The 24,081-nt window shown below is 35.8% G+C and overlaps 2 protein-coding genes and 1 pseudogene across 4 annotated transcripts; 1 reads left to right on the plus strand and 2 right to left on the minus strand.

The window, feature by feature from the left end:
• The first annotated feature begins 294 nt into the window (after positions 1-294).
• LOC137410619 (serine--tRNA ligase, cytoplasmic-like) lies at positions 295-10,786 on the plus strand. Its single transcript, XM_068096064.1, has 10 exons — positions 295-524; positions 2,033-2,190; positions 4,397-4,555; positions 5,899-6,039; positions 6,121-6,276; positions 6,363-6,584; positions 6,713-6,836; positions 7,578-7,735; positions 10,123-10,252; positions 10,535-10,786. Exons 1-10 carry the CDS (start codon positions 383-385, stop codon positions 10,633-10,635), a joined length of 1,491 nt encoding a protein of 496 aa, XP_067952165.1. The 5' UTR covers positions 295-382; the 3' UTR covers positions 10,636-10,786.
• Positions 8,268-9,167, minus strand: LOC137410617 (WD repeat-containing protein 87-like; annotated as a pseudogene).
• Positions 10,787-10,858: 72 nt separating the features above from the next.
• On the minus strand, positions 10,859-22,945 carry LOC137410620 (DAZ-associated protein 1-like). 3 transcript variants are annotated; one of them, XM_068096067.1, is made up of 8 exons: positions 22,885-22,945; positions 20,264-20,304; positions 18,155-18,318; positions 16,556-16,594; positions 16,115-16,228; positions 14,857-15,000; positions 13,686-13,767; positions 10,859-11,492 (listed from the first exon to the last, which is right to left on the minus strand). In XM_068096067.1, exons 3-8 carry the CDS (start codon positions 18,311-18,313, stop codon positions 11,062-11,064), a joined length of 969 nt encoding a protein of 322 aa, XP_067952168.1. In that variant the 5' UTR covers positions 18,314-18,318; positions 20,264-20,304; positions 22,885-22,945; the 3' UTR covers positions 10,859-11,061. The 3 variants fall into 3 exon arrangements, with proteins under 3 accessions (XP_067952168.1, XP_067952167.1, XP_067952166.1); XM_068096066.1 differs by having other exon boundaries at positions 22,876-22,945; XM_068096065.1 differs by lacking the exon at positions 22,885-22,945 and adding an exon at positions 22,327-22,416.
• Positions 22,946-24,081: the final 1,136 nt, after the last annotated feature.

The following is a 24,081-nucleotide window of genomic DNA, read 5'->3' on the forward strand; positions in this document are numbered from 1 at the left end:
GATTAAAATTGTCTTTGTTTATTCTTGTTAATTTAATTTGAAAACCGAAAAGTTTCCTAACGCCAATCGTGTCCCATGCCAATAGTTGTTCACTAACAGGTTGTAACAATTAACAAATATTAGTCCATTGTTTAGCGACTGCTCAAATTTTCAACAACGGTTCTTCGCTCTAATAATCTGACATGAGAAAACAACTTACTAAAAACATAGACGGGAGAGCTACCGTACATGTACTGCACGTGGTTTTTTCACGCTACGTGTGCATAAAATTATGGCGAGCCAAACCTTGCGGTATAGACCGTTTCCGCAATATTTCTTCATCCATTCATTACATCTGCCACACAAAGCGTCGCTTAGTTAAAGGTTTTGTTGAAATACAACCATGGTGCTTGACATAGACTTGTTTCGAGACGAAAAAAGTGGGCCAGGGTCGGCTGAAAAAATAAAAGAAGCTCAACGAAAACGGTTTAAAGATGAAAGTCTGGTTGATAAAGTCACAACCGCTGATGCTAGTTGGAGACAAGGTATTGCCAACATGTACTATGAACTTTCATGGACTTGCATGCAATCTAATTCATCTACATTGATTGGCAAACTAGTTGATCATTGATCATCTCTGTAACATTTTATTTTGTTCAAAGCAAGCTGCATATCAGATTTTTACCAAAATACATTTAACAAGTCGGCTAAACACGAACGTGTCAAGCTTTAATTCCTGTTTAACTAACGGAGCGTACTTTCATACCACGCTTTTTTCTAATATTCCTGTTTAACACCTAAAAGTATGAGATTGTTGTAAGCTGATAATTAAGGCCGAACGCAGTGCTGCACCACCGGACTGTTTTTGTCGTAGTGCAAAATTTTGCTGTTTTTGTATGTATATAAGACATTTTATATGCACGCACGTCGATTTCAAGTGTAACGTAGTAGAAACAGATGTCTCGTAAAGGTGATACAAAATTGAAACCTTGACAAATTAGACTAGACCTAAATTTGGAGTTTCAAAAAAGTTTTAGGAAATAATAAATATTGCTTTCATCGAAGATTTGCGGATATGGGAACAGGTGCGACTTGAAGCCGCAAACACACACTGTAGTACATGTAATTGCCTCTCGTATTAAGCCTCAGTACTCAGGAGAACATAACTCTGACTCAAAGTGGTTGCTCTGAAAAGGAAACGCTGGCACAGCTGCAGGCTATTATCTTTGTCAAAGATTTACCATTTAGTCATGGGAGGCATTGCTATGAATGCTGCAGCTGGATCTGACTTGGTCTTTTGATAGGATGCCGCCTATGCTGCTTTGGCTGTTACATAACAGATTATAGAAAATATCACTGCCCTGCATAATTTATGAAAAATTGTAGTACCCATTGTGCACTCCATTGGGATTGACATTCATCAAATGTGAAGTCTTCAAGATTAAGTGATTTGTCGGTATATTTTATTATGCAAGTTCTTACAATAGACTGATGACATTTTTATTGGAATTGGTACTGCCGCAATAGCCTAAGAGCCAAGAAGTTAATTAATGTGCACATACTGGTTATTTTCTCATTTCAAAAAGATGCCGGAGGTTACTGCGAATTTTTTGTTCAGGGAATTACATGCAAAAGAAAATATCTAATGTTCTCTTCTTCAAATAAATTTAAAATGATGCACAGCATCATAAAACTGCATGCCAGAGGTATTAAGGAACACTAGTTTTTATATTACTAGAGTCTCTCTCAGCAGTACAAAGATGTAATCCAGCAGGGGGGAACAGGTCTAGACATACTGACAACATACTGTTGTTGACCTATTCACTTCCTAACATACCATATAAAATATGTCAAAGAGGTTGAAATAGATAGCCAATACTACTGGTATTATTATTAGAGTTGTGCTTAACCTTCGAATAAACTGCTATTGCTTCCGCGTACATGTTCATGATTTGTGACCATATGGTATTTATTGTACATCATTTGACAGCATTTAATATCCATTCACAATGTTGAACACTATATGTTTAATAAATTCTGTTTGGTTTTGCAGCTCGGTTTGATCTCGATAATTGGAATAAAATAAAAAATGTATGCAGCAAAGTCATTGGAGGAAAGATGAGGAACAAAGAAGATGTAGGTGACGACCAGGAGGCGGTGCCTGACAGCATCACGGCTTCATTAAGGACATGCACATCTGAAGCATTAATGGTAAGACAGAGGAGGGAGGAGGAGGCCTTTTTATAGTAGGAGTGCGGTGTTAGTAGCATGACTTTTACTGGCTAGTATGTGAAGGTTTTTATATTTATTCCCATTATGATCAAGTTGGATTAACCTTCGATGCTGCCACAACCCGCCATCACCTGTCACTACTATGGACATTGGTACCTGAAAATATAAAATTTATGATCTGTTAAGCTCTTTACACATAACTATTTTATGAACTGTTTTATCTCCTACGACAAAAATAACGTGTATAACCAGGAGCTCATGAGCCCGCTGACTATACTCATGATGGTTAGACAAAGGACCAATAAATGTAGTTTGCTTGACTCTGGCAGTTACTAGTAGTAAACCATGTAGTTACTAGTAGTTACTAGTGGTAAACCTCGTATTGCCAGGCATTTATTTCATTTTCAATCAGCCCGCAGCACGAGTGTAGATTTTCAACGTTAATCGCTACACTGCTCTCATAACAACAATCCATGAACGCATTCATTGAGATCAAATCTCTTTAATGCGTGTGAAGGGGCATTCTTGAGTTTTCGAGTCATGTTTGAGGGCTGGCAAGAACCAAACAGTGTTTTGAAATCAAATATTTTTAGCGACCTGGCAGAAGGCACGAAGCATATGCACGTAAATTTTACACAAAATCAGTCAAAAAATATGAATGCGCATGACATTTCTGCAGAATAACAGACAGACACATACACAATAACAAAATTGGTTTTATCCCACGACCAAACACGAGCAAAGCGATTGTTTGGGAGATTTATGATAAATGCATATGTGCACACAACTCACAAAAATTATTCATAAATGGCCGTCGCAAACCCTTGTACCGAAATCTCATCAACAAATTTAACCATTTTTCAATGGAGTCGTTTAAGTATAATAACGATACAAAACACATTTAAACCTATTTAAATATGTTACTAAGTCTTTATTATTTGTAGAAAATTTCCTAAACCTTACCCATCTGATCGGATTATACATAAATAGACAGATTAATTCGGCCTAAAATCGTTATTAAAACTTGCCAAGCCTTATTTTTATCAAAATTAAGACCGGCAAACGAAACGCCAAGCGACAGAGAATAGAACCATTAAGTAGTGCGCATTTTACGAAAAAAAATGTGCACATTTCACCAGTCTATAGCATTGTCGATTTGCCGAAGGTTTCTGTAATTAACGTAGAAGTACTGAAATATAATTGTTTCTTTTTTGCCGATTTCAAAGTAACTGACATTTTGGACACATATGAGTACTTTGGTATTCCAACTGATGTCCAAAGCAGTGAAAGTAAGGGAAATCACAATAATATTTTTTCTAACGATTCTAATGAGATTATTACAATATTTAATTATAAGAATAATTATTCGATTTTATAAGATTTAATTATAAGAATAAACATTTGAATTTACAAGATCGAAGTATATAGTGATCGATGTTTGGCAATATGTTACTGTTATTATTTTTTCTAAATAGTTTTGTTAAATAAATTTTCTAAAAATCTATATAAATACCACAACTTCTTGATATTGTTAGATATGACGTTTTGAAATGTAAACAAAATTGTACATTGGTTTTCTATTATTACTGTATTACTATATTAATAATATTGGTTATTCTAATAATATCAGTGCATTTTAATTCTAATATTGCATTTCTCCTATTGCAGGGGAGAGATATAAACATATAATCTTTTCCTTTCATTATTGCTGTTTGTTGTACATAATAACACCCACACCCAGTACATTGCAGCTACCATTGCATTTATCCTATTGCTCTGCAGTGCCATTTGACTGCTAATATTGCATTTCTCAACCATCAGTACCCTTTCTTTTTTCCAATATCACTTTGGCCGTGGGCTGTATGACAGGGAATTTCTAGTTAATATAGACTAATTTCTTGTTAATTTGCAATAGCTCTTGACTATTTTGATTTGCTTGTATTTGTAATATGAAGTAAATATGCTGTGAATTATTTCCTTATTGGTTGTTTCACAAGGAGTCATATTTACCAGCCCTTAATGTAAATCATCGCTTATTAAAATCGCCGGTGTTCCTGAATCGTACGAGCCTACTTGGCCTACTTTTTCATATTTGGCTGTACATGTCATATATTTTAATTAGATGGTGTAAGTACATTTCTAGGCTTGTGATCAGCTCACTGATTGCCTAAAGTGTTATTTGTAGTCGCTCACAGTTAATCAGATTAAGAAGATACGAGGTTTGGTGGATAAGGAAATTTCTCAATGTAATACAAGAACTGCTGAGCTGATAGAAGAAAGGAATGCTGCGCTGAATCAGATAGGTAACATAGTGCATCACTCGTGCATCATCAGCAATAATGAGGTGAGCCTCTCCTTATAGTATACTCTGTCTCTTGCTATCTAAGGGCAGAAATGCTGGTTACTTAGTGAGAAATGCTTTTCAGCAGGTTTTGATAAGAAAGACTTCTTTGATTAGGCCTTTTTTATAAATGAACGGGCGTCGTCAGTAAATGTTGTGTAAAGATGAATATACACCAAATTTTTGTCGATTTTATCAGAAAGTATCGATATTTTCTTATTATTTGTGATTATTTTTAATGTTTGAAGTGACCTGATTACCAGGATGTTTCAAGATTGAAATCGATAAAACCTGATCGCGATTAAAAAACTCACATCAATCGAAAATCCGATTATGGCATCTTTAGTTGCAAAGGGCTGACAGAATAGAGACACGTAATACTTCAACCTGAACACAATAGCCGATATCAACCTGAACACAATAGCCGATATCAACCTGAACACAATAGCCGATATCAACCTGAACACAATAGCCGATATCAACCTGAACACAATAGCCGATATCAACCTGAACACAATAGCCGATATCAACCTGAACACAATAGCCGATATCAACCTGAACACAATAGCCGATATCAACCTGAACACAATAGCCGATATCAACCTGAACACAATAGCCGATATCAACCTGAACACAATAGCTGATATCAACCTGAACACAATAGCCGATATCAACCTGAACACAATAGCCGATATCAACCTGAACACAATAGCCGATATCAACCTGAACACAATAGCCGATATCAACCTGAACACAATAGCTGATATCAACCTGAACACAATAGCCGATATCAACTATCGCAATGATAACAACTAGTGATGTCATTTCGCATGTATTTTTTTCCTGAGCATTTTAATCGCGATCAAGTTTTCTCGATTTCATTCTAGAAACGTCCTGGCAATCAGATCACCGCAAATATGAAAAACAATCGCAAATGATAGAAAAATATCGATAATCTTTGATTAAATTTACAAAAAATTGGTGCAAGTTCATTTTTAACCTGTTCTTTCATGCAGATGTGTTCTGCATGAAGGAAATATCACCCATAAAATGTGCATTAAAGAAGCCAGGTTAAACCAGAGTTATAGCTAGGTCTTGGTTGTATGCTATGCTCATACACATTGCAATCCAGATACGAGAAAGACAACAATTATCTTCGTTGTGTGGATTTTACAACGTTTTCATTGTTGCTATTAAAATGCACACCTTTCGGGAAATCAGGTGTTACAGTACGCAATCATTATGCTATGATATCGTAAATAGATGCTGTAATGGATTCATGGTGACGTACCTACTCATTTTAGAAGAAGGCAGCCGTTCATTTACATGTTTTTGTGAATATTTAGGATGAAAATGGCATAGAGCGTACATATGGTGACTGTACAGTACAGAAGAAGTACTCCCATGTCGACCTCATATGTATGATAGACGGAATGGATGGAGAGAGAGGTGCTATGGTATCGGGCGGGCGTGGCTATTACCTTAAAGCAAGTATCTATACCCCACCTACTGTTCTGAATTCTTGTGCTATAATAATGCAAAGTTTGTTTAACTTTGAATGCTTGTAGGGGCCTGCAGTGTTTCTAAAGGAAGCTTTGACCCAGTTGGCTTTGCGCATTCTCACAGACAAGGACTATACGCCTATTTACACCCCATTCTTCATGCGAAAGGATGTGATGAAGGAAGTGGCACAGCTGAGTCAGTTTGATGAGGAACTATACAAGGTAGGTGCTGCTAACTTAGAGAAGACGGTCTGCAGGTCTAATGAAAACAGGTTATATACATGCTTACATGCGATGTCTCTTCCCAGGTGGTGGGGAAAGCCAGTGAGAAGTCAGATGACTCCACTGTTGATGAGAAGTACTTGATAGCCACATCAGAGCAAACCATAGCCGCTTACCATAGAAATGAGTGGCTGAATGCTGCCGATTTACCCATTAGATATGCTGGTTTATCGACTTGCTTCAGACAGGAAGTGGGTTCGCATGGAAGAGACACTCGAGGCATATTTCGTGTGCATCAGTTTGAGAAGGTCAGAACCCTAATATATATTCATCAGACTAGACCTAGGAATTGCTTTTTGCATCAGAGTCCGCTTAAGTACGCTGCCATATCACCACTAAGTAGCCCATTCACCACTTTTCTATTTTCTTTATCTAGATTGAACAGTTCAGCATAACAGCTCCTGAAAAATCGTGGGAAGAGTTTGACCGTCTGATTGAGACTGCGGAGGAGTTCTATAAGCTGCTAGAGTTACCATACCGTATTGTTAATATCGTAGCAGGTCAGTTCGTACCATACTCTGTTGGAATTATCACACCATATTATTAATATGGCAATTTCTTCCTTCAATTCTAAGGAGATCGTCATCTTCTTCCTTTTTTCAACACTACGTTTACTTCCACTGCATTCTTGAGACCTATGCTTTGGGACATCATAAAACCAAACCATATGAAGTAGAACTGCATACGCATGTGCTGACTTGGAAACTATTGTTTTGAAAAGTTTTGGACGCTGTTTGTTGGTAATTACTTCGGATGTTGAATCAAATATTTGTTCAAGTTTTTGTGCCTTTCTGAAGATCTGTATGCCATGAGATCAATCTATGTCGAGATTCTGCTGCAAATGCTTCTCCTTCATGGAGAATCCAGAACAGCTTTAGAACTATGTCCGATTTCTTAATTGTATTATCAATTTGATGTAATTTTTAGCACAAAAAAGATTTGTCATAATATTAGCGCCAAAAATATTTGAAAAATTTTCACAACATCCGTAGCCAGTCACCACCAAGCTACTCTAATCTTTGTTAAAACAAACTGGTGTACAAATATTTTCAACACAAAATTTGGTCTCAACAAAATCAGCATTTGTGTATACACAACATTTTCAGGGCTGCCTCAAAAGTATGTACATTCTTTAGGAAATAATACGATAATTTGTAGTGGTTCAAGGTACACATTCAGATTTTAGTTTTTGAAGTTGTTATTTTAGATTGAAGTTTGTTATCAAGTAATGTTTGCTGTAGGAGCATTGAATGATGCTGCGGCCAAGAAGTTTGACTTGGAAGGCTGGTTCCCTGGATCAAAGGCCTTCCGAGAGCTTGTATCATGCTCGAATTGTACTGACTACCAAGCAAGAAATCTGCAAGTTCGCTTTGGGCAGACCAAAAAGATGAATGAAGCAGTGAGTAGCAAATATACAGAATTTCTACTTTATGATGCTCATTATAACTTTTCTATTTAAAGTTAATTTTTTATGTAATAAACATTTACAGAAAATCACAGATTTCCGCTAGGTCAAAAGGTTAGTCCTGCAATGAATTTGATAAAAAAATTTGTTTTCGAGTAGTAGCACTAAAACTGTCCAGGCAGGAAAAATATAAGCTTTTTTATGCATTCCGCTGCTCATCATCTTCCATCTAGAACATTTTACCTGTTGATCTCCTATTTAAAACCTTTTTGACATGCTAGAATTTGTATTAAGATTGTTAGTAGGCAGCATCTGTGGAGATGTGCAGTTGATATGGCAAGTATTGTATTCAAATTGTTTCCTATTCTTATAAAAAAATGAAACATCTTGTAAAATAGCGGTAACATCAACTACATTATGTATTATTGACCTTATGACATTGTGTGACCTTGGCTAAGTGAAATATTTGCCCCGTTTAAACCTTTCAGCCCATAAGAGCGGCTCATAAATATGACCCTAATGAATATTATTTCCTCTGACGAAGCTGCTCCTCATAATAGCTTGTCAATATAAGTTGGACTTTCAGAAACACAAGTTTGACTTTCACATACACAAGTTGGTCCTGCAAATACACAATTTTGTCCTTCAAATACACAAATTGGTCCTTCAAATATGCAAGTTGGTCCTGCAAATATGCAAGTTGGTCCTTCAAATACACAAGTTGGTCCTTCAAATACACAAGTTGGTCCTTCAAATACACAAGTTGGTCCTTCAAATATGCAAGTTGGTCCTTCAAATACACAAGTCGGCCCTTCAAATATGCAAGTCGGTCCTTCAAATACACAAGTCGGTCCTTCAAATACACAAGTTGATCCTTCAAATACACAAGTTGGTCCTGCAAATAAGCAAGTTGGTCCTTCAAATACACAAGTTGGTCCTTCAAATACACAAGTTGGCCCTGCAAATACACAAGTTGGTCCTTCAAATACACAAGTCGGCCCTTCAAATACACAAGTTGGTTCTTCAAATATGCAAGTTGATCCTTTAAATATGCAAGTTGGTCCTTCAAATACGCAAGTTGATCCTTCAAATACACAAGTCAGCCCTTCAAATACACAAGTTGGTCCTTCAAATACACAAGTTGGTCCTTCAAATACACAAGTTGGTCCTTCAAATTCACAAGTTGGTCCTGCAAATACACAAGTTTGTCCTTCAAATACACAAATTGGTCCTCCAAATATGCAAGTTGGTCCTCCAAATATGGAAGTTGGTCCTGCAAATACGCAAGTTGGTCTTGCAAATACGCAAGTTGGTCCTTCAAATTCACAAGTTGGTCCTGCAAATACACAAGTTTGTCCTTCAAATACACAAATTGGTCCTTCAAATATGCAAGTTGGTCCTGCAAATACGCAAGTTGGTCCTTCAAATACACAAGTCGGTCCTTCAAATACACAAGTCGGTCCTTCAAATACACAAGTTGATCCGTCAAATATGCAAGTTGGTCCTTCAAATACACAAGTTGGTCCTGCAAATACACAAGTTGGTCCTTCAAATACACAAATTGGTCCTTCAAATACACAAGTCGGTCCTTCAAATACACAAGTTGGCCCTTCAAATACACAAGTCGGTTCTTCAAATATGCAAGTTGATTCTTTAAATATGCAAGTTGGTCCTTCAAATACACAAGTTGGTCCTTCAAATACACAAATTGGTCCTTCAAATACACAAATTGGTCCTTCAAATACACAAGTCGGTCCTTCAAATACACAAGTTGGCCCTTCAAATACACAAGTTGGCCCTTCAAATACACAAGTTAGTTCTTCAAATATGCAAGTTGATTCTTTAAATACACAAGTTGGCCCTTCAAATACACAAGTTGGTTCTTCAAATATGCAAGTTGATTCTTTAAATATGCAAGTTGGTCCTTCAAATACACAAGTTGGTCCTTCAAATACACAAGTTGGTCCTTCAAATTCACAAGTTGGTCCTGCAAATACACAAGTTGGTTCTTCAAATATGCAAGTTGATTCTTTAAATATGCAAGTTGGTCCTTCAAATACACAAGTTGGTCCTTCAAATTCACAAGTTGGTCCTGCAAATACACAAGTTGGTTCTTCAAATATGCAAGTTGATTCTTTAAATATGCAAGTTGGTCCTTCAAATACACAAGTTGGTCCTGCAAATACGCAAGTTGATCCTTTAAATATGCAAGTTGGTCCTTCAAATACGCAAGTTGATCCTTTAAATATGCATGTTGGTGCTTCAAATATGCAAGTTGTTCCTTCAAATACACAAGTTGGTCCTTGAAATGCACAAGTTGGTCCTTCAAATACACAGGTTGGTTCGTGTGACAATTACTCTCAGTGCTGTTCTCTATCCAGGCCTCCTACTGTCACATGCTCAATGGCACCATGTGCGCAGTAACTCGCGTCATTTGCTGTATCATTGAGAATTACCAGGAAGACGATGGAATAGTTGTTCCGGAGGCTCTCAAACCTTGGATGCCAAAAAGTAGGTTGTACTGCTATTATTCATCCTTGTCGTATAACATCCATTTTCAGTCTATATAGTTCATCGTTCATCAGTCTATCTAGTTCATTGTTAGCTTGTATCTACCATGCAGAAATGAATTTGGGTTGTGTCAGTTTCCGTACTTGATATATTTACTAGTATTTTTTTATTAATTGTGGTACTATTGCCATGGACATAGCTGACAGGTTTTAAACCGCAGATACATCTTACGCTTGACTACTTGGTGTAAATTTACATCTTAAATATCTCTGTGTATTCTAGAGTATTCCGAGAAGATTCCTTTTGTCAAACCGGCGCCAATTGATGAGGAGAAAGAAAAGAAAAGCAAGAAGAGCAAAGGGAAAGGCGAGCCAGAAACGTAGTTACTTGACTGGCATTGCTTTCTGTAACATATTTATCTTGTTTGTGGTGAAACTTGTGGTCATCAATCACCTTTATATGGGTTTTTGAAACATACTGCAGATTCAATGTTGTATATTGGCCTGTCTAAATATAACCATGGCTTGCCCATTATACCGATCTATCATCTTAGTTCCTTTGCTAGCTCTAGTTAAAGTGCTAATGTAAATATACACGTGCATGTATATTATGTGTAAGCAAAATATCAAGAAAAATATTGCATTTAAAAGATATTAGCAGAATGTTAAAAAGTTACAAATGCAAGCTGCTGACAAATGGAGCAATGGGATAAAAGCCAAAAATGAAAACAAAAGTGAACAAAAACTAAAGCATAAAAAGAGCAATGGAGACAAACTGTAGGTTTACAAGAATTGTTGCAAACATAACATTTAACTGATGCGTGCACATTTGTTGAGAGTACATACACTGTCATAGAAATTTGCCCGGTTAACGATATGGAGAGATTGCGCAGGGCTGTGCGACGGCATCTGTTGAGCAATCTGCAATGTACGATCAAACCATGATTTGAACCAATTGGAATAACTTTGGTCACAAACAACCACCGGCTGTTGTGGTGGAGAAACAGCTTTCGGGATAGGCTGAGAGATAAGGAGGTTGGCAGGAGGTGCTGGTGTTGGTGCGATAAATCCATTGGGCCTCAGCTGCAGAATTGGCTGTTCGGGGTTTGGTGTATGACTGTAGCCATTTTGATGAGGGGAGCTGGTGAAAACTGGGCTGGTGATTGAGTTAGTTGGTACAAACCCGTAAAAGGGTAAATTACGACATACATCTGAACGTGCTGCCATGCTTTGGTATCCTCCTGTAGTGAGATAAACCATCATATATAATCTCATCATGCCTTCACATGTATGATCTAGAGCAATAATTAGGTCTCACCAAACTTTCATAAGTTGCAGTGATACACTGTTGTGCAGGTCGAAGTATGGCTTATGAATGTCAACAAGAAATTTAAGTTAATATGCAAACCTTTTTAATATTGTTGTGCATCTGTAGCATAAAAAAATTTGGACAACTTTACATCCTTGAAGATGACGCGCGTTTTAACCACGATCAAGTTTTATCGATTCTAATTGTGAAACATCCTGGCAATTAGGTCAATTCAAACATCAAAAACAATCGTAAATAATTGTATAATAATCTAATATAATCCACAAAAGTTTTGCTCAAGTTCATCTTTAACAAAGTGCCACGATGCTAGAACAACCACTATGACTTCTTCGACTGAATTGATTAACCTAAAGAACAACCACTATGACTTCTTCGACTGAATTGATTAACCTAAAGAACAACCACTATGACTTCTTCGACTGAATTGATTAACCTAAAGAACAACCACTATGACTTCTTCGACTGAATTGATTAACCTAAAGAACAACCACTATGACTTCTTCGACTGAATTGATTAACCTAAAGAACAACCACTATGACTTCTTCGACTGAATTGATTAACCTGAAGAACAACCACTATGACTTCTTCGACTGAATTGATTAACCTGAAGAACAACCACTATGACTTCTTCGACTGAATTGATTAACCTGAAGAACAACCACCATGACTTCTTCGACTGAATTGATTAACCTGAAGAACAACCACCATGACTTCTCCAACTGAACTGATTAACCTGAAGAACAACCACCATGACCTCTTCGACTGAATTGATTAACCTGAAGAACAACCACTATGACTTCTTCGACTGAATTGATTAACTTGAAGAACAACCACTATGACTTCTTCGACTGAATTGATTAACCTGAAGAACAACAACTATGACTTTTTCGACTGAATTGATTAACCTGAAGTGTGTCTAGTCACTGACCAAATCAAATTTATCGACTAATTGCTCTGCTGAAATGCTGTGATGACTCACTCGACTCACAGTAGACTTGCAAACTATATGTCTTAGCAACGAGCTGTATTATTATTGGTAGATTTTCGTGTACAAACTTTTTGCCTCATTCTTGAAGAGAAGCATAAATCGCGACAGTCAAATCTCAACTTACAAAGCTACTCTGTTCTGATATTTGCTTTGTGTGGCGAAACTGTTATATGTTTGAGCAGATATTTTTAGGGACTATTTTATAAGATTAGGATTTTATTTACTTATTTTCAGAACGTGGAAAATGATAAATATTAAATATAGTTTTGTGTAGCGTTAACATAGCTGTATTATGTCAAACTTGAAGAAAAACTGTATTTAAAAATCTAACTCTAATTCTATTAGTTATTGTTTAAATTAACTTAATTTTTATGTTGTTTGTTATTTATATATCGTATTTTCAATTTTTATTGGCTTTTTTACTTTTACTTTCCAAACAGTAGTTTTGAGAAATTTCAAATGTCATATGTTAGAAATTACTTTGTGTCTGCATTATTATGTTACTTGAATTGCGCTTTTATGACAGCTATGCTATAAGTCACAGTCACATATCTACTTGATTTACCTGCTTAATATTGTAGTAGTTGCTGGGCTATGACAAAAACAGAAAATGTGTTTTTTAAAAAAGAGTGAGCCTGACTAGATTTTTGATTTCTGCAACAACGCCTTGCGATAGCTTACATTAAACATGTCATCCACAAGATCAAATATTTGCTCAAATTTCCCAGTCTATGTCAAACAATGCATACATAGAGGTGATCATACGTCGAGGTTATACGATATATTATAATCAGACGCCATAACATACGTGATACACCAAATTAAATGGCTGAAGCAATGAAAAAGTAAAATTTGTTAACAGAAATACAGGCAAGAATAACTAATTACTATTGCTGATAATTTACCATGGATAATATGAGAAATAAAGAATTTTCAAGAGGTGTTGTTCTAGAAAACTGCTAAAACATTTGGGTGTGCAGCTATTTGTCATTAGTAATACAATGTTGACCAACAAATTCAATTTATTTTCACGTAAGAGCTTTTCTTACGTTACCGATTTGCAGAAATAACTAGAGCAGTGGATAAATATACAAGAACTTCACTATTTGACTCACCTGAACTGGGTACTACACAATATTTGGTTGGAGAATGCTTGAGTTCACAGGGATTCTTTGGTTGCGCAGGCTTTATTTCTACCTGTTTAACAAGAAGGGAATATACATTACAAGGACCCTCATCTTTGTGTTTGTCAATGAAAAGCATCACATTGCATTCTATGATTTAATAGAATGACCATCAGTTGCAATACGCAGTATTTTGGAAAAATGTTTTATACCCCAATTGAGGAAGTATAGTATAGATATTGTTTCATAAGTGACATGTGAAAGATGATGATAACTTACAGAGGAAGCAGAAATATTTGGCAGCAATTCTCAATTAAACCTATCCTAGAGGTCAATATCTATGCGCTTTATTCTTATTACATAACATGGCGGTGCATGATCAGTTATTACAGAACATGGCGGTGCATGATCAGTTATTACAGAACATGGTGGTGCATGATCAGTTATTACAGAACATGGTGGTGCATGATCAGTTATTACAGAACATGGTGGTGCATGATCAGTTATTACAGAACATGGTGGTGCATGATCAGTTATTACAGAACATGGTGGTGCATGATCAGTTATTACAGAACATGGTGGTGCATGATCAGTTATTACAGAACATGGTGGTGCATGATCAGTTATTACAGAACATGGTGGTGCATGATCAGTTGAAACATCCTTGCAATATAACATTGAGAATAACTTATTTATCTTTTGATTTAAACTACAGCTAAATTTAATATATATTCAAATCTCAACCTACAAAGACCTCTACACATAAACTTTTAGCATACTCCGCAAAATGTAAGCAAATGTTTGTCTTGACATGCAAAGTAATTTTCAACATGCGACATCAAAGATTTCTGGAAACATGACAGTTGCGTAAATAAATAAATAAAAAATTAGGGAGCTGGGAAAAATTAAAATAAAAGTGTGAAAATAACAAAAATGTATAAATTAAATTAAACTATGGTCTATCTAGCATTTAGGTGATTGCCCCACAAGCTACAATACCACTCACTCTAAATGTTTTGACGTGAGGAATAAGATTAGGCAACGCGCCTTGTTTTAAAATGTTGTAACATCCTATAAAAATGTGAAAGGGGCTGCTCTTGACTGGCTTGTAGACTGGTGATCTGCCGAAATCATAATGAATTTACAGCTTTCAGGCACTGACCTGTTTACCCAAAAAGAAGATGAACCTCTGCTGCACCGCTAGCTTTGCCACCTCCTCATTATCAAATGTTACAAAACCAAATCCTCTTGACTTAGGCTGCCCATCTTGGTAGTTAGGTCGGCATATTATGACAACCTCTTCAACCTTTAGTGAGCAAGAATAGGATTGAATTTGAGGATAGGATACAGTCTCCTAGTTATTGCACTATGTTTGATAACGGTGAAGACCTTTCATGAGAAGGATATTTTGTACTCCAACTAAATTGAAAAAAATTTATTTGTACACTATTCAAAATTACATGAAATAAGCAGTGTGTGACCATAACATACGGACTTCCTATAAAACTCTCGTTATTCAAATAAAATTTGAATAATTGCACCGACTTGACGTTTCATGAGAATTTCTTATATAATAGGATACAAAAACTTCACATAAATTTTTTACATTCAATGGAGTTTAGGTAAAAGAAGGTTTACGTTATAGGAGCGCCTACTGTATGAGTAATATTACATTGTTATGGCTAGCAAATCAGAAGAAAGTTTAATACCATAGTATTTGTTCTGTTTTAATCCAACTTGTTTTAACATCGCAATAACAGCCCAGGCAGAATCTCCTACTTTAGCTGCTCTTAAAATATGAAAAGGCCTCAAATTTTCCATGAAAAAATCAATCCTGATTGTTTTCTCTCCTATAATCTTTTCTGCAAAAGACAAAGGCTTTACCACTGTTGCATCTCCTTCAAGGTGTCACCCCACATGGAATACATTTTGTGATCTAGCTAACGGCATACACATTTTTCGTACTGGATACTCTGAAGCATTTGCTATGACGGTAGCCAAAGCACCAATTCTCAAATATATTTACATTTGCTTCAGTAGCGAGATAACTAATGGCAACAAATACTGGAACTAGCATCTAGCCCACATCATCACTCACAATTGTACTAAGTTCAGAATCACAATCTCTCTGAAAAAGGGTTGACAACTACAGCCATCTATAATAAAACTAGTCTTTAGCTTTGCTTACCTATATTGGCGCACAGTTATCTACCAAATGATAGTTCTATGGCGACCAATATTTTATGAGCGTATCTATCATCTGCCCTGTTTTTTTTTCAAATAAGAGCACTTATGTGAAAATCAAACTTAAGGATATGGTCCTAATGGAAATAATTTTGATGGCTAGGTTGCTTCCGGCACATATAAAACACATAATATTAAATGCAAAATTCTTGAGTTAGCACATTAAATGCACTTACTTGTCCAAAGTGTTGTTCAAAGGCAATGTGTAACTGCTTCTCCTTTGCAAATGGTGGAATTCCACCTAAGAAGATTTTGCGTGAATCGATCGCATCATTTTCTAACCGAATCATCTATATAAGAATATGCACAAGTGCAAAGATCCAATATTTATATATATATTTTCCACAATTATAATTTCTAACTTACAATACTGCAAACCAATCAACAGCTAAGTATTTCTAAACTTCACGCTTTATGATTTGTTGGAATAATGAGCTTAATGATAGCACCAGTGCTTGTCTTGTACAAAATCTAACTGGAATCATGAAGCTTGTCTCTAGTTATTGTACAGTATATTACATACTCTCTACTTATTGTTAAGTAGAGAGTATGTGATAGTAGGTGACAAGCTGTAATAAATAACAGCTTGTCTCTAGATATGGTACCACATCACTCACCCTGTTAAGCACCTTTGGAGTGCAAAGCTTCACATCAACCTACAAGAATACCATTGAATTGTAGATTAGATTATAAATCCTGTTGGGCCATATTCAGAGAAAACAATCTGTAACCACCATGCTGTTAAGAAAAGTCTTTTTATATAGAGAAATGCTAAATTGTAAGTCATTTAAAGCATCAGTTTTTTTGTAACAGGCTAAAATGTGCATACATATTTAGACATACATGTAGTTCAAAAAACAACTACGATTTGGACCAGTCATTTGATGATATGTACAAAGAATTGTGAGTAATGCTTTAGGGCAGCTGACCAATCAATTAATAGCATTTAAACCATACACTTAGAATGATCATGTGATAATAAATAGCTAAATTTTTCAGTTGACCTATTAAATAAAATTGAATAAAACAATCATTTTGAGGCAAATAAAAGACTAAATTCTCTTGAATCTCCTTGGATTGTTTCTAGTAATATCCCCCTTTCGATGAGTTTGTACACTACTGAAAAGCAAAATAATCTATGTGGGCGGAGTTTGTTGTTCAACGTCAAATCAACTAAATGTTATCGGTGCCTGCTCAAATGTACCAATGAAATGTTCTGTACATATTGTGAACAAATAACCTTTGTTCTAGATATAGATCATGATTGGTTAAAGCATTTAGGAAGTCGCGCAAATATTTTGTAAACGATAACGCACACCTCTTTTTAGACATCATCAAATGACTGGTTGAGATTGAGATTTACTTTTGAGTCATGGCCAAATATAAGCGTGCATTTTAGTTAATTGCAAGAAAACTGAAGCTTTAAAAAACCTGAAATTTGGTGACTCTGCATGAAAGACTGCTGAAACATGGTGGTAATGGATTGTTTTACCGGAACATGGTTTAACAAGACTCTCAAGTTAGTTAAGTCTAATGGCACACTGTATCACGCTGCCTACAATCACTGTATATATATATATATATATATATACATGTATATATATACATATATATATATATATATATATACATTACTGTTTAGCTAGGAAAAAACTAACAACTATATGTTCTTCAACTCAGTGCTTTGAAGGGTATTCCCTCCTTTGTTCTTTTTCTAGGTGACAAAAGTCAAGGACATGTCATTTACTAAAACAAATGAGAAGTAAGAAATTTTAAACCTGCGTTGTAAAATTCTTGAACTGGATTTTTAACTCAATGAATGCCACATGTGACTAGTAACAATATTTGGCTAAAAAAATCATGACTACTCATCTTAAAGGTTTTACCCTAAGGGGTTACTATTTAATTACGAATTGATGCTTTCCATAAAATGGCTGAAGAGCTTGATTAAATACATTCTAGAATGTTGCAAAGGTGTGCTTTATAATAAAAGTCAATGGTGGCTGCAATAGACAATTTTTTTTAATGTGCCATATTTGGTTACAGTGGTCGCCCTTCTAGATGGTAAACCACGAAGCAGCTATTAGGTGGGTGTAACCTCCACCATGCTTTTTAGGCTTGCGTCTATGAAAGTTTAGAATGGCAGATTGATAGTGTCAAGCTTCCCTAATTACAAGGAGCTAAAAGAACCCAAAACGCAATTTGTTTAGACCAACCTCTTTGCCATCTATAACATGCTCTTGAGATAGAATCAAGTGCTCAGTTTCATCAGAAGTAAAGGTCACAAATCCAAATCCTCTGGGCTTGCCAGTTTTTGGGTTTACCATGAGAGAGCAACTAAGCCTGTCCCCAAACTGTTGGAAGTAGTTTTGCATAGTCTCTAAAAGCAGATATAACTTCTTAAACTTCCAAGTTCATAAACTTCCAAGTGCAAATACTCTAGGAGCAATCACATACTCAAAAGCCTATAGAATGGTTTTTGTTTATATTTTTTGGTAATTTTAATTTTTAACAAATCATGATTCTGACAGTGTTTTACACTCAATGTTTCCTATAAAAAAAACAGACATGGAAACTGTAATGTCACTTTGTATACTCTATGATTACATTTAATACTCTATAACTTCCAGTTTATGCAGATAAAGCAATTATAAAAATAGTTTACCAGCCTCATACTTACACGCTATATCTATATATATAACTATATACATATATATATATAGTTTTATATCTATAAAACTCCTCAAAAGAGTTCTTGCCAATATTCAAGGATAATAAAGAGATCACAAAGTATATTTCATGACAATAGTAGCTCAATGTGACACACAAAACGTGTAAAATGTGGCATCTAAACATCTTCAAGATTGCAATATGAATCATGAATTAAAAATTTTAAAATGATTTTAAAACATACGTGTACTTTATAGCCGTGCCACAATTTTGACAGCTTGGAACTAGTTGGCAATTTTTTTTCACACAAAACAATTAGTACCAGACAAATGGACTAGCAGTAGATTGAAGAAATGACATCGAGTATTTCAAAAAGATTGCAATGCAATTAGCTGGTATCCGCTTTAAATGGTTAGATATTTTAAGTAGAGTCAAACCTCAACTTATAATCACCTCGACATGGGAATCTTTTGACCTGCGACATAAAACCTGAGCAAATATTTGTCTTGACGCATGAAGTGCATGTAATTTCCAGCATATGATGTCAGATGTTTCTTGTAAATTAGAACATATGGAGCCTATGCAGAATGCGAATATCATTCATGCTATCGAAAAGCGTTTACAACGACTCGCCTTTGTACCTATAAAATACCTATACAGTACCTATACAAAAACAACAATCACAGATCGCAGTGTTATCAGATCCACCCAACACATTGCCACAACAAATTGAGTAAGTTAGGATATCATTGTGCCAAAAATGAACCGGTTGCATAGTTTCTCTTTTACTCACAAAACACAGCATAAAATTGTGGTTTCAATTTTTTTAATTTTCGGCTTAGAATGAATGAAATATTGTAAAAAGTGACCTAAACGTATTTCTGCTAGTAAAATCCTTTAACACTGAACCAATGATATTTTTGGCCACTAAATTTTTATACTAGACTAGCGGAATGCCAGACGTTGCACGGGTAATAAAACCAGCTCATGTAGTTGCCTGCTACTTGCCATTAGCCTGGTACATTGCCAATGGCTAATTTGAGTAAGCTTACTAATAAAAGCGCTATGAATGGAGAGCGGTAGCGCATTTTCACTCACATAGCAACATATATCTCCCAATAAATCCATCAATCTCAAGTAGCTAAATTGGTAAGGCATTCGCCTGGTGAACGGGAGGTTCTAAGATCAAATCTTCTGTGAAATGGATACTCCTCTCCAATATTTTAATAACTATAGCTGGACAAACTGATTTACACACTAGACACACCACACTCACTCTCTCTCTCTCTCCCTCTCTCTTCTTCCCTCCCCTCTTTCCTTTCCTCCTCTCTCCCTCCTTTTAGTTGCTTGCATTTTGCGGACAAGTCAAAACTCTAGCTCAATATCTGTTATTTCTATTATTTTAAATGCTCTTCACAGCAAACCAGGTAAAGTCACTTCTATCCGCTAGCTACTCAAGCAGTACATCATCTTGGTCACCTGCAACCAACTAAATTTCATGCTGATTTTAGCAGCCTAATGCTTGGCTGGCTATAAGGTTATGGATACTCATTCAAACAAAAGGCAAAATTGATGAAGTGATAATTTTAATTATTAGCACTTTTGATGATTTAAATGGTTGATGAAAAATTGAAGTATGTTAGAAAAGCTCTTACCAACTGTGGTATTCCAACTCAGTCCTCCCACAAATAGCTTGCTGAAATAGAAAGAGCGATGTAAATATTAAACGTTACGATATCAAACATATATCAATTATTCATTATATTATGCCAATTATTAGAATGACTGGCAACAGGAAAGTTAGTGAAAACCCTTCTATAATTTGGCAATAGAGTGTGTGCTCTCGAACAAGTGGTTTGACTATGATTGAAGATGCTAGTGAAACTCCTGTAGGTGTAAGATAAACCCCTGCATTTTGTAAAGGTAATAGTTTGTGAACAGAAAAAGCGGAGAAAATGGTTAGAATTTTGAGCCGGGGAGAATATTTGAAGCCTAATATATCACGAGAGAAAGAAAATTGAAATGATGCTGGCACATGGTAGCAGACGAAGTCTTGCTGTTGCGAAAGTTCGGCCTACATTTTTGACATCTATGTTTTATGGATATGTACACTGAGAGCTCAAAGAAGGGAATAAGAATTGACCATAAACCAAAATTAGATCAACATTGTACAAGATTGATATTGGTAAAATATAAAGTTGTGATATTTGCCAGTTAGTCCTTGAAAACATTTGATCAGACCAAAATGAGGAGTTATCGTCGCATCGACAGACTGCTATGATGATGATGGAGTCCTTGACATAAAGCAAGGTTGATATTTTTAGTCTGATCCATGACATCTTATTCTATTCATTGATAAACGTTGGAGTAATAACTAGAGGCCATGCAGAAGTGTCAAGGTTGATAACAATAATTGAAAACTCAGTCGAGCATGTCAGCAAATCATCGGCCATTTTTATTACTTGGCAGTGCTATGGATTCTTTTCGGTGCAATTTGGCCGATCTTTCAGAGCTAACATTTTTTTACGAGCAAAATCTTTTCAACAAGGGTGATTTTTTAAATATTTTATCAATCTTTGCTAGTGGGATGTTGGTCTATGGCAGTATTTTAATTGATCTTTCAATATATCAACCTTCTGCGAATCAAATTCATGTCTTAGACAGTGGCACTATAAATTCAAGTCAAATTGGCATTAGTTTTAGACCTCCATAGGTGCATAATAGCTGGTGCCAATGCTACTAACATCATCCCTGGCTTTGCACGAAACCAATACAGGCCAAATAAGCACAAGTCTGAGATATACATAGAGAATCCAAAGATTTGCAGTATACCTGTAAATACAATTTCGATAACACACATACGAAAAGAAGGCTACATTGCACTTTGTCAATTTGTACAAAATTTTATGCCGCTAGTTGAAACCATAAGATATACACAAGTATTGTAAAATTGTGTGCTTATTAGGAAAGTCTTAGTACTCTTGATTTTGCATGGCTTTGTGTATGAACATCATTTGAAGTTCAATCATAAATTATATTAAGATATTATGACTGAACATCTCATTTGTCATTTCACGTCAGTACAATGCATAAACATATCTAGTCCTATCTTAGCACCTAAGCTATCTCTAATTTTTTTATTTGATACAAAAAGTCGAATATATTTAAAATGTTGGACTTGCAGAAATAAATTTGTATCCTTTCCTAGTAAATATTAGTATTGCTTATGACTTATATCGTATCTCGTATACTAGTGGCACTAGTATCTTCATACAACACTACCTTCACCCGAATCAACATTGACCTGATAAGTTCATACAACCTAAACGAAAGTGCACAAACTGAAGATAGTCAAAAATAAAACAACATGATAAAGCAACTTTACTTTATTCTGATATATACGTGAGGACGCGGAATCATTATGTATAACATCATTCTTCCGAAAACACATAACAATATCGTTTACACGCAGATTGATGGACTTCTTTTTACAGAATACCGTTCTTTTAAGCGACATCATGTAACAGTATTGTAAACTAGTGCTTGCAAATATTTGTCTAATGTTAAGGATCTAGCTAGCTTTAATACATGCTTGTCTAAATATAATAGTTTTGAAATGTACCTACTCACATCCGAACTGTAGCTTTGGCTTTAATAAAGCTGATTATAACTACAACCTTCATGAAAAATTTGTAAAATTTTTGTATAATACACTTACCCCTTCTCAAAAACATTTTTTCCAGCTCTATGAGAGTTCTCAGATATACAAATTTCCATTGTTAAAACAGCTACAAAGACAATCCGTAGGTTTGTGCGGGAGAGAGTATTAACAGGTTGTCTGCAGGTTGGCGCATATGGGTCACGTGGTATAGATACGGTTATGGCACGCTATTAATAGCAAATGCGAGATCTTAGTTCAAACCTGAATCGTCTACTCATTTTCAGCAAACCTGTTGCTGACAGTGTAGGCCTACATACCGGTAGTTCTATTCTTCGAAGTTGTTTTTTCATTCAATTTAAAAATGGCTAAATCTAAGAATGAAAGAACCTGGTACCACTAATAATTTCTATAAAGAGGTGGATGGATAATTATGGATCGGTGAGTCATATAAACTTCCTGTTCGTTAGTGAAAAATATTAATTGATTCAATTTATTTTTTTCTACTTAACGCGCTAAGCTTTTTATATTGCTGTGCGTTCTATTTGAAATTGTAAAACAATTTCATTCTACAAGTGAAGTAAAATTACAATTTATTTATCTAGTTACCGGTATTACTTTTAGATTTGATTTTATCAGTCGCATAAGACATGGCGAGTGTCATGCCTACGCAAGAAACTCCGCAAATATGCGCGTGCACGCGAGCATGAGAAGACAACAACTAAAGTTTTCCCAATATGGTAGGAGTAATGTTGCACAAAAGGTTTGTTATTTAGTTTACCAAGCTCTGATTCTGCTTCAAGCAGCTATTTATTTAATAATTCTACTTTGTGAAACATATAATTTTAAGGTTCAAAACAGCTTCATCAGAACTTGTCACAACGTTCAATTGTTATGAGTGGATATGGAGAAATTATGTTATGTACCCGGTATGTATAACTAATCCGAATCCACACACAACATCAGTGTTGAACTTGCTCTGTCATTTTATTCTATTTTGACTTTGCTTAGCTTGCTGGAACTAATTTTATTATCCTAGTTCAGATATTAATGAAAGTATTAAGTTATTGTAAGCAATACTGATATTTACCAGTCAAAGTTATTTCCTTATTCTATAAGCAAAACAATTAAAATACCCAACTAACAAAGCTCTAAACAATAATATCAATGACAAAAGGTTAAAATAGCTAATGAGTGTTGTTACACCTTACTCGAACGGTTGTCCATGTTCGGTTGCTTAGTCCCTTACGGCTTCAAGTCTCGACAATCAAGCGAGAGTCATGAAGGCTTCAGAAGGCTTCAGCAGGTGGTGGGAGAGAGAGACTTCCAGGCAGGAGAAAGAAAGGCTCCTCGTCAGGCAGAGGTGGAGCGCCTAAGCAGGCCCTCGGGGAAAGACAGACTCTACAGGCAGGAGAGAGAGGCTCCTCAGCAGGCAGAGGGGAAAGGGCCTAAGCAGGCCCTCGGGAAAAAGGCTGAGTCATTGGCCTGTTCTCTTTTATAGTTGTTCAGCATGTGGGAAAGCTAGCCTGTGGGGAGTTAGCCTGTCTTGACAAGCTGTTGTTTTTGCGTAGTTGTCCCCCGGTCGAGCGGCGAGCAACACAACAGCTTGTCAAGACAGGCTAGTGGGGAGTAGGTTAGAGGTTCACTTGCAATAAAATTCACATGGAAAATTAATTGCTAATCGTGTTAATACTCAATGCTTTATTTCAGGTGTGCAAAGATATCTTGTTTGCGTAAGTCTCTAGCTGGTGTACGTGATGTAGACATGTAGGGTGGAGCTCGTGATTTACTCCTGGTATCTAGGTCATGTCTGAC

This window comes from Watersipora subatra, chromosome 1, assembly GCF_963576615.1.
Source record: "Watersipora subatra chromosome 1, tzWatSuba1.1, whole genome shotgun sequence".
Lineage (NCBI taxonomy): Eukaryota > Metazoa > Bryozoa > Gymnolaemata > Cheilostomatida > Watersiporidae > Watersipora > Watersipora subatra.